The sequence below is a fragment of the Hypanus sabinus genome, chromosome 28, assembly GCF_030144855.1.
Source record: "Hypanus sabinus isolate sHypSab1 chromosome 28, sHypSab1.hap1, whole genome shotgun sequence".
NCBI classification, from domain to species: Eukaryota; Metazoa; Chordata; class Chondrichthyes; order Myliobatiformes; family Dasyatidae; genus Hypanus; species Hypanus sabinus.
In genome coordinates this window covers 23,781,562-23,797,672 of record NC_082733.1, presented here as the reverse complement: position 1 = coordinate 23,797,672, position 16,111 = coordinate 23,781,562, and the positions used below count along the sequence as shown (strand labels likewise).

The window sequence follows — 16,111 nt, the reverse complement described above, 5'->3', positions numbered from 1 at the left end:
CCCTCTCTGGAACGTGTTGAAACTACCATGATCGAGCAGCAGAAGTCGATGAAGAGGCAGGTTAGCAGCGGGGAAATCGCAGAAACGGACCTGAAAGCTTGCTTTGGCGGGGAAGCTGAATCAAAGGTCAGAAAAAGATTTGCATAATGTCAGGAGGCAAAGGTGTGGATGAAATTTTAACATTAGTGTTTGATTTTACTGGTGCAGATGGTGATACAGTTAAATCCAATCTTGTATCAGTCATCGAATTGACTTAGTATGTACAGGCTTAGACGTCTGGAAATTGTGGAAAAGGAAAAGGCAGGATTGTAAGCACATTTAAACTTTCCACTGTTTCCAGATAATATATGTCATTCATAACTTCCAAGGTTTATGTTGTTGAGTATGTCTTGTAATGAATGAAGACTTCTGGTCCCACTATGATCTGCTTACTGAAATGGTGAGATTGGCCTATGTGTGAATCAACTTCAACTGTAAGTTTCATGGTGGTGTTACAAGGGCTGATTGATGGAAGGAAATTATCATTCTGCAGGCCTTCATTTATGCTTTTGTGTCCCATTGTATTTTTATAGTGCAGTTTATTTTGAAGCAAACGCCGAATCTTCAAAGAAAAACTGTCTTTGGCTTAGTGTTAAATTAGTGAGACTTAAACTGAATATGCTATAATAATTTTTACATTCCTGAAAAGCTTTCTGTTAATTTTAAAATAAAAAATGTAAGTAAATTGTTATTAAATGAAAACAAACTAAATGTAGTCTTCTTTCAACCCACATCACCAAAATTGGCGGAAGTGCTTTGATTGTGAAGAATGAGCTATCAGAAATAGTAGAATATAAGAATGATTTGTCAAAACTTTGGAATGCCAGTGAATGACACATAATAGATATAAAAACAAAATGTGGTCAAAGTAATAGATGCGCTTTGATGGGGAGGAGCGAAACATGTTAATGATAGCTGCAACAGCTATTGAATTGGGTTGAGAAAGAAATGGCCTTTTCTTTATTTTATTACTTTTTATTTAATAAAGACCAGTTTTACAGACCCATTGTAAAACATTTCATTCACTCTTAAAGTTCACATAAAGTTTGTGATCCAAATCTGATCACTTTTAATTAATATTTTAAAGTGGATAATGATCCTACGAAAATACATTGGGGGGAATGGAACTCTATGCACGTTTATTTTTCAGATGGACTTATTGCAAGAGTTTTATGAAACTACCCTTGAAGCTTTAAAAGACGCAAAAAATGACCGATTATGGTTTAAGACAAACACAAAGGTAATTCCTGTTAAATATCTATTTATTACATTGAATTCTCATTAGTTTACTGTCCAGGATTTAGCAAGTATTTTGAATGATACATGATATCTTTATTTTCAGCTTGGCAAGTTATATTTGGAAAGAGAAGAATTTGGAAAATTACAGAAAATATTACGTCAGCTCCACCAGTCATGCCAGGTATTCTGATTTTCTGAAAAAGTGTTGTTAATGAATTAAGATTAAGACATTGTCCAGTATCTGTAAATAAGATATGGATTAAATTACAGGAATTTTGTGGGCATAAGTTGTTGATATGGCACATGTATAAAGCAAGTTATCCTCCAGTGTAACTGATGATCAGGCATCCCACATACTTTGGTGCAGGGCTGGCAGATTTCACTCACATTTTTCCAAACCATTTTTGTTCGTTACTTATTCATGTTATAAATTTTCGAGTGAACAAAAGTTTAGAGAGAAATAAGTTTAGAAATAAGATTAGAGAATCTGAGACGTGCGGTTTAAAGGGAATGCAGCAAATAGAACTTGATGAGCCAAATCGAGCCATGTTCTTGATCCTAGCTCCAGTTGTATATCTGGCCCACACTCCCAATGTTCACAGCCAATTTTGAAAGTATGTAGGTCCACAGATTGTAAATAAATAATAACCATTAGCATTTGGGTTTCCAAATAATCAGACCAGAATAGTTTATAAATGCCTATTCATATTTAAACTGAATCCTTGCTTAAGGCATAAACTGAGAATTGTTGATACCACAAATAATACAGCTCTAGCAACCAAACTTAATTTGCTAATTCTACCATTTGGTATTATTAATAGTTTGTGCATTAAGTTCATCTGTTCATAATTAGGTTAATTATCACTAACATATGTCATTTTTTTAAAAAAAATTGCAGCAGCAGTGCAGTGCAAGACATAAAAATTACTAGCAGTTACAAGAAATAATTAAATAGTGCCAAAGAGGAATAATGAGATGTGTTCATGGACCGTTCCGAAGTAGCTGTTTCTAAAATGTTCAGTGTGGGTATTCAGGCTCCTTTCCCTCCTCCCCAGGTAGTAATAAGAAGTGGACCTGTTTGCAACAGTGCTGGTCCTCAACAGTAGATGCTGCCCCTTGAAGATGGTGCTCCAAAGTGTCATGCTATTAAAGAGGGAGGAATCTTCTTCAGATAACACAAATGATCATAATTACAAGTGACTTGGTTGTAAAATCACTTAACAATTTGCATTACAAATATGTAATGCCTTATATTTATTGCAGTCTATAAGGTGCATAATATTTTAAATTTAATGTTATAGTGTATTTGGTTAGTAAATATTTTGTCAATAGCCAAGACATTGTTTCAACTGCAGTAAGCTTGAAGCTACAGTCCAAATCTTGCACTAATAGATTTTATATAACCATATAACAATCACAGCATGGAAACAGGCCATCTCGGCCCTCCTAGTCCGTGCCAAACTCTTAATCTCACCTAGTCCCACCTACCTGCACTCAGCCCATAACCCTCCACTCCTTTCCTGTCCATATACCTATCCAATTTTACCTTAAATGACACAACTGAACTGGCCTCTACTACTTCTACAGGAAGCTCATTCCACACAGCTATCACTCTCTGAGTAAAGAAATACACCCTCGTGTTTCCCTTAAACTTCTGCCCCCTAACTCTCAAATCATATCCTCTCGTTTGAATCTCCCCTACTCTCAATGGAAACAGCCTATTCACGTCAACTCTATCTATCCCTCTCAAAATTTTAAATACCTCGATCAAATCCCCCCTCAACCTTCTATGCTCCAATGATTAGAGACCTAACTTGTTCAACCTTTCTCTGTAACTTAAGTGCTGAAACCCAGGTAACATCCTAGTAAATCGTCTCTGCACTCTCTCTAATTTATTGATATCTTTCCTATAATTCGGTGACCAGAACTGCACACAATATTCTAAATTTGGCCTTACCAATGCCTTGTACAATTTTAACATTACATCCCAACTTCTGTACTCAATGCTTTGATTTATAAAGGCCAGCATTCCAAAAGCCTTCTTCACCACCCTATCTACATGAGACTCCACCTTCAGGGAACTATGCACTGTTATTCCTAGATCTCTCTGTTCCTCTGCATTCCTCAATGCCCTACCATTTACCCTGTATGTTCTATTTGGATTATTCCTGCCAAAATGTAGAACCTCACACTTCTCAGCATTAAACTCCATCTGCTAACGTTCAGCCCATTCTTCTAACCGGCATAAATCTCCCTGCAAGCTTTGAAACCCCACCTCATTATCCACAACACCTCCTACCTTAGTATCATCTGCTTACTTACTAATCCAATTTACCACCCCATCATCCAGATCATTTATGTATATTACAAACAACATTGGGCCCAAAACAGATCCCTGAGGCACCCCGCTAGTCACCGGCCTCCATCCCGATAAACAATTATCCACCACTACTCTCTGGCATCTCCCATCTAGCCACTGTTGAATCCATTTTATTACTCCAGCATTAATACCTAACGACTGAACCTTCTTAACTAACCTTCCATGTGGAACTTTGTCAAAGGCTTTGCTGAAGTCCATATAGACTACATCCACTGCCTTACCCTCGTCAACATTCCTCGTAACTTCTTCAAAAAATTCAATAAGGTTTGTCAAACATGACCTTCCACGCACAAATCCATGCTGGCTACTCCTAATCAGATCCTGTCTATCCAGATAATTATTAATACTATCTCTAAGAATACTTTCCATTAATTTACCCACCACTAATGTCAAACTGACAGGTCTATAATTGCTAGGCTTACTTCTAGAACCCTTTTTAAACAATGGAATCACATGAGCAATACGCCAATCCTCCGGCACAATCCCCGTTTCTAATAACATCTTAAAGATCTCCGTCAGAGCTCCTGCTATCTCTACACAAACTTCCCTCAAGGTCCTGGGGAATATCCTGTCAGGACCCGGAGATTTATCCACTTTTAAATTTTTTAAAAGCGCCAGTACTTCCACCTCTTTAATTGTCATAGGTTCCATAACTTCCTTACTTGTTTCCCACACCTTACACAATTCAATATCCTTCTCCTTAGTGAATACCGAAGAGAAGAAATCGTTCAAAATCTCTCCCATCTCCCTCGGCTCCACACATAGCTGACCACTCTGATTCTCTAAGGGGCCAATTTTATCCCTCACTATCCTCTTGCTTTTAATATAACTGTAAAAGTTTGCAACATAGAAGGGGCTTCAACACTATCATGCTTCTGTATATCAGTTGAAACAGCTGTATAACTGCCTGGTACAGATTATTACTTAGTTACTTTAGCAGTTGGTATCACACATAATAACATTAAAAACACTTTTGCATTGCTAATGGCTTCATACACCTTGAGACGTATTTTGTAATTAAATTGCGAACACTGCACTCCCAAATCCTAGCCATATAGTCTATTGCAACAAAATCCAAGGACCTAAGCCACTCATCTTTCTACTTCTCCTACAGACCTAACCTCTCTTGCAAACTATTAAAAAAAATCACAACATCTCTCTCAATCATAATGTGAACTTGCTACCTAGGTAAAATTTGGAGTATTTGATATCTGGATTATGTTTCCAGAAAATATTATTTTCCTGCCCATATGATTCCTGCTTTCCTTAATATTTAATTGTCATTATTTCATCCTTTACCCTTCAAGACCATAATTTATAAGTGTTGCACTCTTTAGATGACCTTTCATAAATCAGCATGTAGTACTAAATCAGACCCTTTGGTCGATCAAGTCCTGCTAAACATCAAGCACCTATTTACACTGATCTTACACCAAACCTATTTTATTTTCTCCATGTATCTATCAATTCCCACTCACCTATACTCTCAAGGTAAAAAATGTCCTATAAACCCCATATCACACATCTCTAGGAAGTGGGAGGAAGCCAGAGCATTTGGAGGAATATCATTCTGATATTGTATAAAACTAGAAAAAGCAGCTGATGTCGAGATCTAACTTGGGTTGCTGGAATTAGGGCAGTGGTTCTGCTAGTTGCACCAGCCCTGTTCTTGTTTCAACGTTTCAAGGAAAGATGAATTACTAATAAATGAAAATTAGCACAATACATTATTGTACTTTTGTGCACAAATTGCAAAACGTTAACAAGTATCATGTGGTTAGGAAGGCAAATGGCTCATTACAAGGTGGGTATGGTATTGTTACAATTATACAGAGCATTAATAGGGCCACAATTCATAAGGCCTAGAGAACGATGAACAATTTTACTTTCTACTTTTACAAAAGGACTTACTGGCAATGGAGGATATTCAAAAATATCACTAGGCTAACTTTGAGTATGAGGGGTCCTATCTAATTAGATCATCATCATTATATGCCTTGTTTTCTGCCTGGCATCAGTGGTCGCACAACCAGGACTTGTGAGCAGCTGATTCATATCATATGACCATCCACCACCTGCTCCAATGGCTTCAGGAGACCCGGATCTGGGAGCTAAGCAGGTGCTACACCTTGCCCAATGGTGTCCTGCAGGCTAGCAGAGTGAAGGAACGCTTTACTCTTCTTTTGGTAGAGATGTATCTACACCCTGCCACACAATCTAATTAGATATACATTTATAATAAATATCTAATTAGCTATATATTGTAAGAGAAGTTATATCCATATTCTTTGGAATTTAAAAGAATATAGGTGATCTTACAGAAATATTTGAAGAAGGGATATGACAGGATAGATATTAAGATGTTTTCACTAGTGGAAGAATCAAACAAGAGAACACTTACAGGAGATGGTCATTTAACACTGAGACACATTATAATTTCTTCTCTTCGAGAGTGGCGAAACTCGGATTCTCTAATATCCTGGAGAGTTGTGGAAGCTCAGTTAATCAAGAGGAGTAAAGACTTTTTGAAAGATCTACTATGATTACATTGAATGGTGGGCACATGTGAGAGTCCAAGTAAACTATTCCTGTTCCCTTTATGTCCTTGTGTTCCAAAATTGCTTTTCTTGTTTTGTAGACTGATGATGGTGAGGATGATTTGAAGAAAGGGACACAACTTTTAGAAATTTATGCTCTGGAGATCCAAATGTATACTGCACAAAAGAATAATAAGAAATTAAAAGCACTATATGAGCAGTCCTTGCACATCAAATCTGCCATTCCTCATCCACTTATCATGGGTGTCATCAGAGGTGAGTATTCAAATAACAGAATAGTTGAGAATTATTTTGTTTTGATGGTGAATAAATCAAAACTAATTTCATGGACATTCACACAAAGGCTTTTTGTACAAGTTGCAAAAGCAAGAACTTGTAATGTTCATTTAAATAGTGCTTCTGCTAATATTTCCATCTTTAAAGGTATTTATATACTTAGTGAAGATATACCATGGTTAGATAATATTTTATTATGACCAGAATATTGTAGAATCACTTCCAATGTTTTGTTGCTCAAATAGAAGTATGTTTAAACTGATTTATCATTTTCTTTGTTGTAAAAATCAGTGAATGATAATGCCTAAAGTTAATCACTGAAAGATGTTTCCTCATTTCCAATGAAATTTCCTGCTCCAGGCCAATTTGCTTATATCAGTTTGAAAATCAAGTACCTGAACATGAATGTTTGTTCATTTTGTGAAAAAAGTTTACTCTGTTGCACTTTTGTTTTTTTTAATGTTAAATAATAGGGTTGCTTCCTAAAAATGTGTCATTCTAAGGAAAGGCTTGTTAATCCTTAGTATCTGAAAACAGGATTCTATTGCTTAGTTCTTAATCTGGCCTGACCCTCTTAAGACTAATGTTCAGGTGTTTCCTGTTGGCTGTCTTTGCTGGCCTGAGATCAAGAAGGGTGGATTCATAGTTTTGAATGAGAAATAGTCAACGAACAACATTCCCCTTCTTTGTATTGTCAGCATCTGCTTTATGATCTTTAAATATAACTGGATTTTTTTTTCTTTGAAAAATATATTGCCATTTGAGACCTCAATTGCATAGGCAATATGCTGCTAGAGCTTACACTAGTGTATTTTAAAGCTGGTGTGTAGCAGTGATCAGGGTTAATACTATGCTTCACTGAAATTATTTTCATTTGCATTGCTGGCTGTGTAATTTTCACATTTGACAAAAAGCAGAAGACAACTCTTTGGTAATCTCCATTACTCCACACTGATTAAAGTGTAGAGCAAGATTAAAATCACCAAGGACGAGAATGGGAAATGAATATAGCTATTTGCCTGCATTTCACTGGTCTCCCTCTCTTCTCACTACTACTGTTGGGCAGGCAGTGCAGGAGTCTGGGATCCCATGCTGCCAGGTTCAGGAACAGTTGTATTGGGCTCCTGCAGCTATTCACTCACCTTGTGCTGAACAGGCTTCACAGCTGTGAATTCACTTTCTGGCACTCTGCAGTTCATGTTCCATATGTTCTTACCTTTTTTTTTACTATTTGTCCTCTTTTGAAAATTGGATATCTGGCAGTCTTATTTTGTGTGTGTGTTTTTAGTGAACTCTGTTGTGTTTTGTGAGTGCCTGCAAGAAGATTAATCTCAAGCTTGTATGTGGTGTACATGCTTTGATAATAAATTAGAACCTTGAACTAGAAACAGTAAATATTCGGCCCACGATGTCTGCACCAAAAAGAATGTCAAATTAAAGATTTAACCAGACTCTTTAAATCTGTTTTCTGATTATTTGATTTTCTGCTAATAGAAGCAACATCTCTTTAATTATCTTGTCCCAGCCTGATCTATCAAATTTCCAAATCTTTTCTTTTGAAAGAGGGCATCGGCAGATTAATTGAAATGTATTGTTAATGCAAATTTTCTATACCTCTCTCCTTTTACTAAGCGAAACCCAATACTCAAGTTGTGGTCTAACCAGTGCTCAACAAGAATTCCTTGGGTTTTAATATTTTATATGATTTGATTTGGAAACTACCTTCAAGGTTTATGCACATGTAAATCCAAGTTTCTCTTTCTGGACCCATTTTAGACATTTAAAAAATAGTTTATATTGTAACTCTTTATTCTACTTGTAGTTAGAATGCAAGATGAAATTTAATTCTGTCATGGAAGTCATATTTCTGTCCTCATAGGTTACTACTTACACAGATATAAATTTTGCAGTCCAGACATCTGTGTTATTAATGTAAGTCAAAAATAGGAGTGGTTCTTGCACCCATCTCGGAAGAATATCTCTGCCTAACTTCCAGTTGCAGAAACAAATGACCATTTACACTTGGCAGGTGGTAGACTGGTTAAAAGAATGGATTTTGTGAACCAGCTTTAGGTGTAGAACTGTAGCATCTGTTTTTCTAAAAGTCCTAACTACCTATCTACAGCAGTAAATACTGGAAAACTAGAGATTTATTTATAACTTTTAAAATGGAAATAGATTATTTTTTGAAAATCACTTTTATGAAGTTCAAACCCCATGACAAGAAGCAAATTTACATCTGTTGTTTCAAAGTGTCTCTAATTTATTGCAGAATGTGGAGGTAAGATGCACTTAAGAGAAGGAGAGTTTGAAAAGGCCCACACTGACTTTTTCGAAGCATTCAAGAATTATGACGAATCAGGAAGCCCCAGGCGTACCACTTGCCTAAAATATTTGGTTTTGGCTAACATGCTGATGAAGTCAGGAATTAATCCCTTTGATTCTCAGGAGGTAAAATAATAAATTGAATTCACCAGTGTCTTGAATATTGGTGTGGCATTTTATTCCAGTACTTATTTATTGTATCTTTTTCAGGCCAAACCTTACAAAAATGATCCAGAGATTCTTGCAATGACAAATTTAGTAAGGTAAGAGAAATGATGCGTAAGTATGTCATTTTCCTGAGTATTTATGCAACTTGCAAACCAAAAACAATGAATTTAGTTGCAAGATGCAAAGTTTAGTATGTGCTTTTTTTTCCCTAGTTTTAGGTACCAATTTTAATTCCACAAGTACTATTCTTATAATTTGCTTGCTGTTGCATTGAAATGGAAAAGAATGTTACCGTCTAAGTTTGCAACTGAAGGTTTTGTTGGAAGAATTGGGTGAAAGCAAAATCACAATACTTGACCAGTTAGATCCCAAAGCACAATTAATCAACTCATGTATCTGAATGGCTTTGTGTAACATAGCCCAAGGATGGATAGTTATCTGTGTATTGTTTCCCCCATCCCTTTTTTATTTCTCTCTATTAAAGGAGAAATCTAATACATGTGGTTTAGATAATATTGGGAAATAGTTTGGAAAATAGCAGTACATGACCAAATGCCCTCTGTTACTATATATGTTTCAGTATTGAACTGTGCTGAACCAGTTTGCCATTTTGCTTGTCTCTCTAAAGCTCTTATTGTTTTGATTTACCAGATATTCTCCATTATCTCAGTAGGTGACTGAACATGAAATACCAAGATGGTGGATTGACCCATAGTGTGTATAAACACACCTTAATTATCCAATCTGATTGGCTTAATTAATGTCCAGTATAACAATAAAAGGCAATGTAATGGCTGTTATACTGAAACCTTAAAATTGTTATAATAGAGATACTTAAGTTTTTTTTCTTCTCTCTGCTAAATAACTTGCATGAGTGAAGGTGGTCTGAGTTCAACTCAGATTGATTTCAGTTTTGGCTGCAATACAAGGCAGACTGTTTCCAGATGCAAACACCATACCTAGTCTAATTAAGCAAATTGATGTTTAAATCTGTTCACTATAATAGAATCATGGATTACTTTTAATAACATTTATTTTGGAAAAATGGCCTTGTTCAGCCAACATATATTGGAAGAGAATTGAAGTCGAACTGTATTTTTTCCTCAGTGCCTATCAAAATAATGACATCACTGAATTTGAGAAGATTCTGAAAACCAATCACAGTAACATCATGGATGACCCCTTTATAAGAGAACACATAGAAGGTATAGCTCGCATATTTGCAACTTCATATTTTCAAAACTCTGTACTATAAATTGTTTGCTTTCACGTTACTTTTGGGAAGTGTTTTGTACAGTTATAATTGCAATGTCACTTAATTTCTATTATAACAAAGGATTTAACATACTAATGGTATTTCTGAAAGCAGTAAAAATCCTTCAGTGTACCACAATCTAATATGCTCTTTATATGAAAAAAAAATTCATTGGCAAATAATATCTCATGTTCACATCTTAACAAAAGATGCTGAGATACATCCCAGGATGAACTGGAACGCATCATCGGTGATGTACCTGGGGTCATTGGGTGTTTTGGGTCTTTCAACATCAGACACCTTACCCAGGTGACCCAGCCAGAGTTGATCAGGTCCCATCTTGTCCCAGCAAGTATTTGAGTAGTCAGCATTGTGAATATGGGATGAGTGCCAGTGTCATGATCAACATCAGTTCAGATGTCTGGCACAATTGGAAGCAACCAAACCACAGATTCGGAGTTAGTTTGAGTAGTTATTTCACAAGTTCCTTGCACATAGAGTTGCTTGAACAGGACTTCAGAGAAGGATCTAATAAGGTCGTTAGTTGCATAAAATATGCCTTACAAAATAATTGTGAATTACTGAGAGGCATTGGCAGAGGAGATCATGACCAATTTATAGCAGTTATATTTCATATTGGATTTGTTCACTTGAACTAGAGAGAGCTAATATGGATATTATAGTTTCATGCAATTTTTTAAATATTAGGGTATTGCAGATCTACATTTGCTACATTATTTTACAAATTCTAAATGAAAAGAAGTCTAATAATAGAGCAGTTAATGATTATCTTGAGACATTAGTTTGTAGCTCTATATCCAGTTTTTACTTCCTATCCGAGTCATTCAAACTTAAAATCATGGTCTACACTGTCACAAAGAATTGCAAATAAACTGAAGCATCCTTTATAATTGTTACTTCCTTAATTTTGGTGGATGAAAGGAGAGGATGAAAATAAATGCATGTCACAAAGAATTTGTGTTTTATTATTGTGTTTTGGATGTCAAATGTTTATTTCACCATACTAATTGGTCAGTGTTCTAAAATCTAAACGTGCAGATTATGAGTACATATTCAATATTTTTATTTAGTCAGGTCAGCATTGTCAACAGGAAATGTTAGAAATTGTACCAACAATGGGTAACCAAACTCAACATTGATTTCCTGTTTCCACAGATTCTGTCTATCCTTTGTGTTTCAGATTTCCAGTATTTGCAGATTGTTTTGTTATTAATAAATATTTTAGAGTTAGAAGTATTTATTTCATATCTATGTTCTTGAGGTAATTCAATTTAGTATTTTCACATTACTTCTCTGGTTTTAGTCACTTTTAAAATACATTTGTTTGTTTACTCAGTTCCCTTTAAAATTTCCACTCCACAGCAATATATACTCTGGCATGTTTAACAGGTAGGGGAGAAAAGGCAGATTGTATGCATACTTCTGTTAATCTTAATGCGATTTAACATGCAACTCAAAAGCCAGTATCCTGTACTCAGTTAGAAATGTGAGTGTATTAAGTAAATATTATTTATCTGTATTTTTCCTGATGTTGGTTTTTCACCCTCACAGAACTATTGAGGAACATCAGAACCCAAGTCTTGATAAAATTAATAAAGCCTTACACTAGAATACATATACCATTTATTTCAAAGGTGAGTTCCTATTTTTAAGTTGATATTTTATCAGGTTTTTTCAATATTTGGTTAAAAAATTCCAAAAGTACCCTCTAGTTACATTATCATTAACAATTTAAGTTTTGGCAGCCAGTTATTTCAATTTAAATACTCTCTGTTTCCATACTGTTATTTTAACCATCATTGTTGTTGTAAAATATTTTAAATCAGTGCTAATAAAAATTCTAAAGCCCCTATACTTAAGTTGAAGAAGTGGCTTAATTTTGTGACCTGAAGTGATGTCGATTAGGCAGTGAGCTGAGCCCTCAAGTGACAGAGATGACTGACCATAGGTGATGGTGTGTTTGGATTACCTCTTGCCCTATGGTTATTGGACAGCTTTAGGTGATGTTTTAAGTGGTTGCATTGTCTCTGAAATGGACTCCAGAAGCTTCTGACAGGATGAACTTTTTGTTAATTATGTTTCCAGTCTTTATTGCCTGGATTGAGTTTTCTGTGTAATTTGCTTCCCTTGCGTCATTACTGGTTCATTTAATTCTGCAGAGCCTGTTTCTGTTCTACCCACTCAAGTGTGAAACGAATTTCATTGAAATCAGATTTTATTTCATTGGCAATTTTTTTAATGTTATGTAATTTACTCTCTTTCATCAATCCTGCTTTTTGCTTTAGGAGTTGAACATAGATGTAGCTGATGTAGAGAGCTTGTTGGTGCAGTGCATACTGGACAAGTAAGTACTCTTTCTGACAATCTGTTTGTTTCAAATTCGTGTGTTAGTGAAACATTTTCATAATCAGTCACAGCAAGGATATAATAGTATTTTGTTTAAAAATTGGTTAAGTATTATTTTCTCCTACGTTAAACAGGTGAAATGTAACTAATTGAAAATGAATTGAGTGACCCATGGTTATGTAATTTATCATTATTACTCTTAACACTACATTTTTTTCGTTCTACAGTAAATAAGATGATAATGGAAAAGTTCTTTCAATCTGCTGAAATAACTGTTGTGCTTTACTTCTAGCACTATTCATGGGCGGATTGATCAAGTCAACCAACTTCTTGAATTAGATCATCAGAAGAGAGGTGGAGCCCGATATACTGCATTAGATAAATGGACCAATCAGCTTAATACACTCAACCAAGCAGTTGTCAGTAAATTGGCTTGATTCAATTTAAGCTTCTACAATAATACAATATGGAAAAGATGCAGTGATGTAAACCTTAAAAACTGAGAATGGCTGAAGTGCTGCTGTTGGTTGGCCCTGAAAACTACCAGAGCAATGGCAGAAGTGCTTTTTGATGAACTGGTTCGTGTTTTGTTGCTGCATTTGTCCCAAGACCACAGCTTTAATCTGAAGAAAACCAAACTGCTGCAGGATTTATGGTGTATTGACATTGTGTCCTCCATCATAAGGGAATTGACCGTCAGAGAGCTGTTTGTGTCATAATTTAAAAACAGACTCTTCACTTTGACATCTAAGTAAAAAAAACATCAGTTTAAAAAAAACTCACTGAAATGTTAAACAAAACTTGCAATAATTTGATATGCGTACTAGTTTTTGAAGATGCATTCTTTCATGTATGATTTGGCATGTTTGCGTCTTTCTGCAAAATGTCACGTCAACTTCCAAGTTATGTGGCCCATGAGTTTTCTGTACCTGCAGTGTAGTAAAAATTAAGACAGGAACCTTCTTCTGTGGCATACTGTCACATCAGGTTTAAAGCAGCAAAATAAAATAGAGCTCGGAAATGGGAAATGCTGTAATTTTGGAGTGCTTCCATTTGTTTTTTTTTCCTCAGCAATTCATATGAAAACCATGCACATATTCCATTTCTTTGGCCCCAGTAGATCCACATATATTGTGAAGTAGAGCATTTATTCAGACAAGTCAGGAATATGTTTCTCAACAAAAAAGTAACCTTAAATTTTTGTCCAGTCCCCAATTAGTATATGAGCTAATCAAAGTACATATAACTGAAAGCACATATCATTAAGTAGTTTATATTTGGACAATACACGTCTTGTGGGTTTTGTGTGCATTCAACCTGTGCAAAGCTTTGATTGGCTGAAGCTGTTTGACTGCAGTTATTCTTGAGGGTGCTGCCTGGATGAATAGTCAAAATACAGAACTTTGATTTTGGACATTAAGAATTGCTTTGTTTTTTTCTTAATATGTCTTTTACTGATAAATCAAAAAATAAACTAATTATCACAGTCGTTTAGTATTCAACATATTGTTACCCGAGTTGGGATGGACAAATCTTAAGTTCTTCTGTGTTCTGCCCATTTATTTCCTGGTTATTTGTCTTGAATGAAGAATAACCTTAATTTTATAATATTCACATTTGAGGTTTACATTTTTTATATTTTTTTCTAAACATTTCATTATTTCCATTGCATGCTATAACCTATTTAAAATAAGGTGTCCTTTTCTGAAGCAAAGTTTTAACTTTTATCTTGAACTGTGCTAAGCATGATGTATGCTACTGTTAATTTTGGTTATGAAATTGGCATTCCTGTTCTAATTAATTTAACGGAAGATAAATGTACATGATTACAGATTCAGATAGTTTATATATGATGTGCTAAGTTGCAAATGAATTTATGATACGTAATGTATTTCATAACATGCTTGAGAGAACTTTCTATAAAGACACCAGACTGTTGACCTGGAATGATCTGAGTTTTCCAGGTCTTGAACACTACATTTATATTTTGTATTTAAAATCTTTAATTTATCTTTTACAACCAAAAGGAATATGCCCAAGCTGAAAGTTTTTTTCTAGTATTTTTTTAGCAACATTAAAATTTATAATTTTGCATTGAATGTTTAGCTTTGCATTAATAGTTCTGCAGCTATTTTTTTTAAATATATAGAGGTGGTGTGCAATGGGCTTGAGCATGAAGACCTTAATTTCCAAAGGATTGATTTCTATTTAAAAAAGAATGGCTTTTATTTGATCAAAACCACACAAGTGGTTTTGGTATTGTTTGCCTTCTTACAAGTTTTGCTTCCTTTAAGTGAAAACTCCTGCACAAAATGGAAAGCATTGGTAGAAGCATTGATTTTTAAAACTACAGCATCAGATAACTTTTAAAGTAGAAGTGATAGATGTGCAAATCTGGAACTGACCAATGAACTTAATGTCCATTCCAGAGGAAAGACTGCAGTGATCAATCCTGCCATCAGAATCAGATCTCTTACTTATCAAGAGAACCTCAAGAGTTGTGTAAAATAATCCTCCCCTGCAGTCAGACCAAAAGATATGATTAATCTAAAACTAGATATAATCCAGTCATGCTAGCACATAAATTATAACAGTTGTGTAACAATAATTTCATTTTATTATTATTTACTGAAAAAATAGGTTTCAGGTATATGACTAGAAAGTAGTGAAATCATAGATGCTTTAACTGCAAGTTGCCCCTTTATTTTTTTTAAGATGGGCATAAAAGATATGCTGTGCACATGGCATATACACTCAGTGGTCACTTTACTGGGTACACCTGTCTAGTTGATGTAAGTATCAAATCTGCCAATTATGTGATAGAAACTCAATGCATAAAATAATTCAGACATTGTTCAGTTGTTTAGACTAAACATTAGAATGGGGAAGAACTGCGATCTAAGTGACTTTGACCATGAAATGATTGTTGGTGCCAGATAGGTATATCAGGAACAGCTGATCTGGGATTTTTACACACAAGTCTCTCAAGTTTACAAAAACCAAGATAATCTAGTGAGCAGCAGTTCTGCCGGCAAAAACACTTCTTGTCAATGAGAGGTCAAGTTGAATGGGCAGATTGGTTCATGCTGACGGAAAGGCAACAGTAACTCAGATGACCTTGTGTTACGACAGTGGTGTGCAGAAGAGCATCTCTGAACATACCTGTTGAACCTTGAAGTAGATTGGCTACAGCAGCAGAAGGAGGTACCTAATAAAGGGGCTACTGAGTGGTTTGTAATTAAGTTATAGTACTGCAAAAGGCTTCCTTTGTACAGTTGAAATACGTGGTATTTCTGACACTTTTAATTATCGTACACAAGCAAGATGAATTCATTGCGCACCTGAGTTTTTAATAGTCTTGTGGACATGAACTTGTTAGATGTTTTATTATTTATGATTAAATGTAACATCTGTCCCTTTATCAGTCAAATTCTTAAAATACTAAGATAAAACATTCAGGTTTGTTTACAATTGACGGTACTATAGAGCCCTTGATACTCAATT

General features: G+C 35.1%; 1 protein-coding gene across 2 annotated transcripts in view; it reads left to right on the top strand.

The window, feature by feature from the left end:
* Positions 1–16,026, top strand: part of cops2 (COP9 signalosome subunit 2) — a 45,360-nt gene extending 29,334 nt beyond the window's left edge. The window contains exons 5-14 of one of the 2 annotated variants that reach the window (XM_059952720.1): positions 40–126; positions 1,190–1,279; positions 1,382–1,459; positions 6,297–6,471; positions 8,765–8,943; positions 9,028–9,080; positions 10,093–10,190; positions 11,813–11,895; positions 12,547–12,605; positions 12,900–16,026. In XM_059952720.1, coding sequence (XP_059808703.1) covers positions 40–126; positions 1,190–1,279; positions 1,382–1,459; positions 6,297–6,471; positions 8,765–8,943; positions 9,028–9,080; positions 10,093–10,190; positions 11,813–11,895; positions 12,547–12,605; positions 12,900–13,044 — 1,047 coding nt within the window. In that variant the 3' untranslated portion in view covers positions 13,045–16,026. The remainder of the gene's footprint in view (positions 1–39; positions 127–1,189; positions 1,280–1,381; positions 1,460–6,296; positions 6,472–8,764; positions 8,944–9,027; positions 9,081–10,092; positions 10,191–11,812; positions 11,896–12,546; positions 12,606–12,899) is intronic. The other variant, XM_059952721.1, reaches the window with a different exon arrangement.
* Positions 16,027–16,111: the final 85 nt, after the last annotated feature.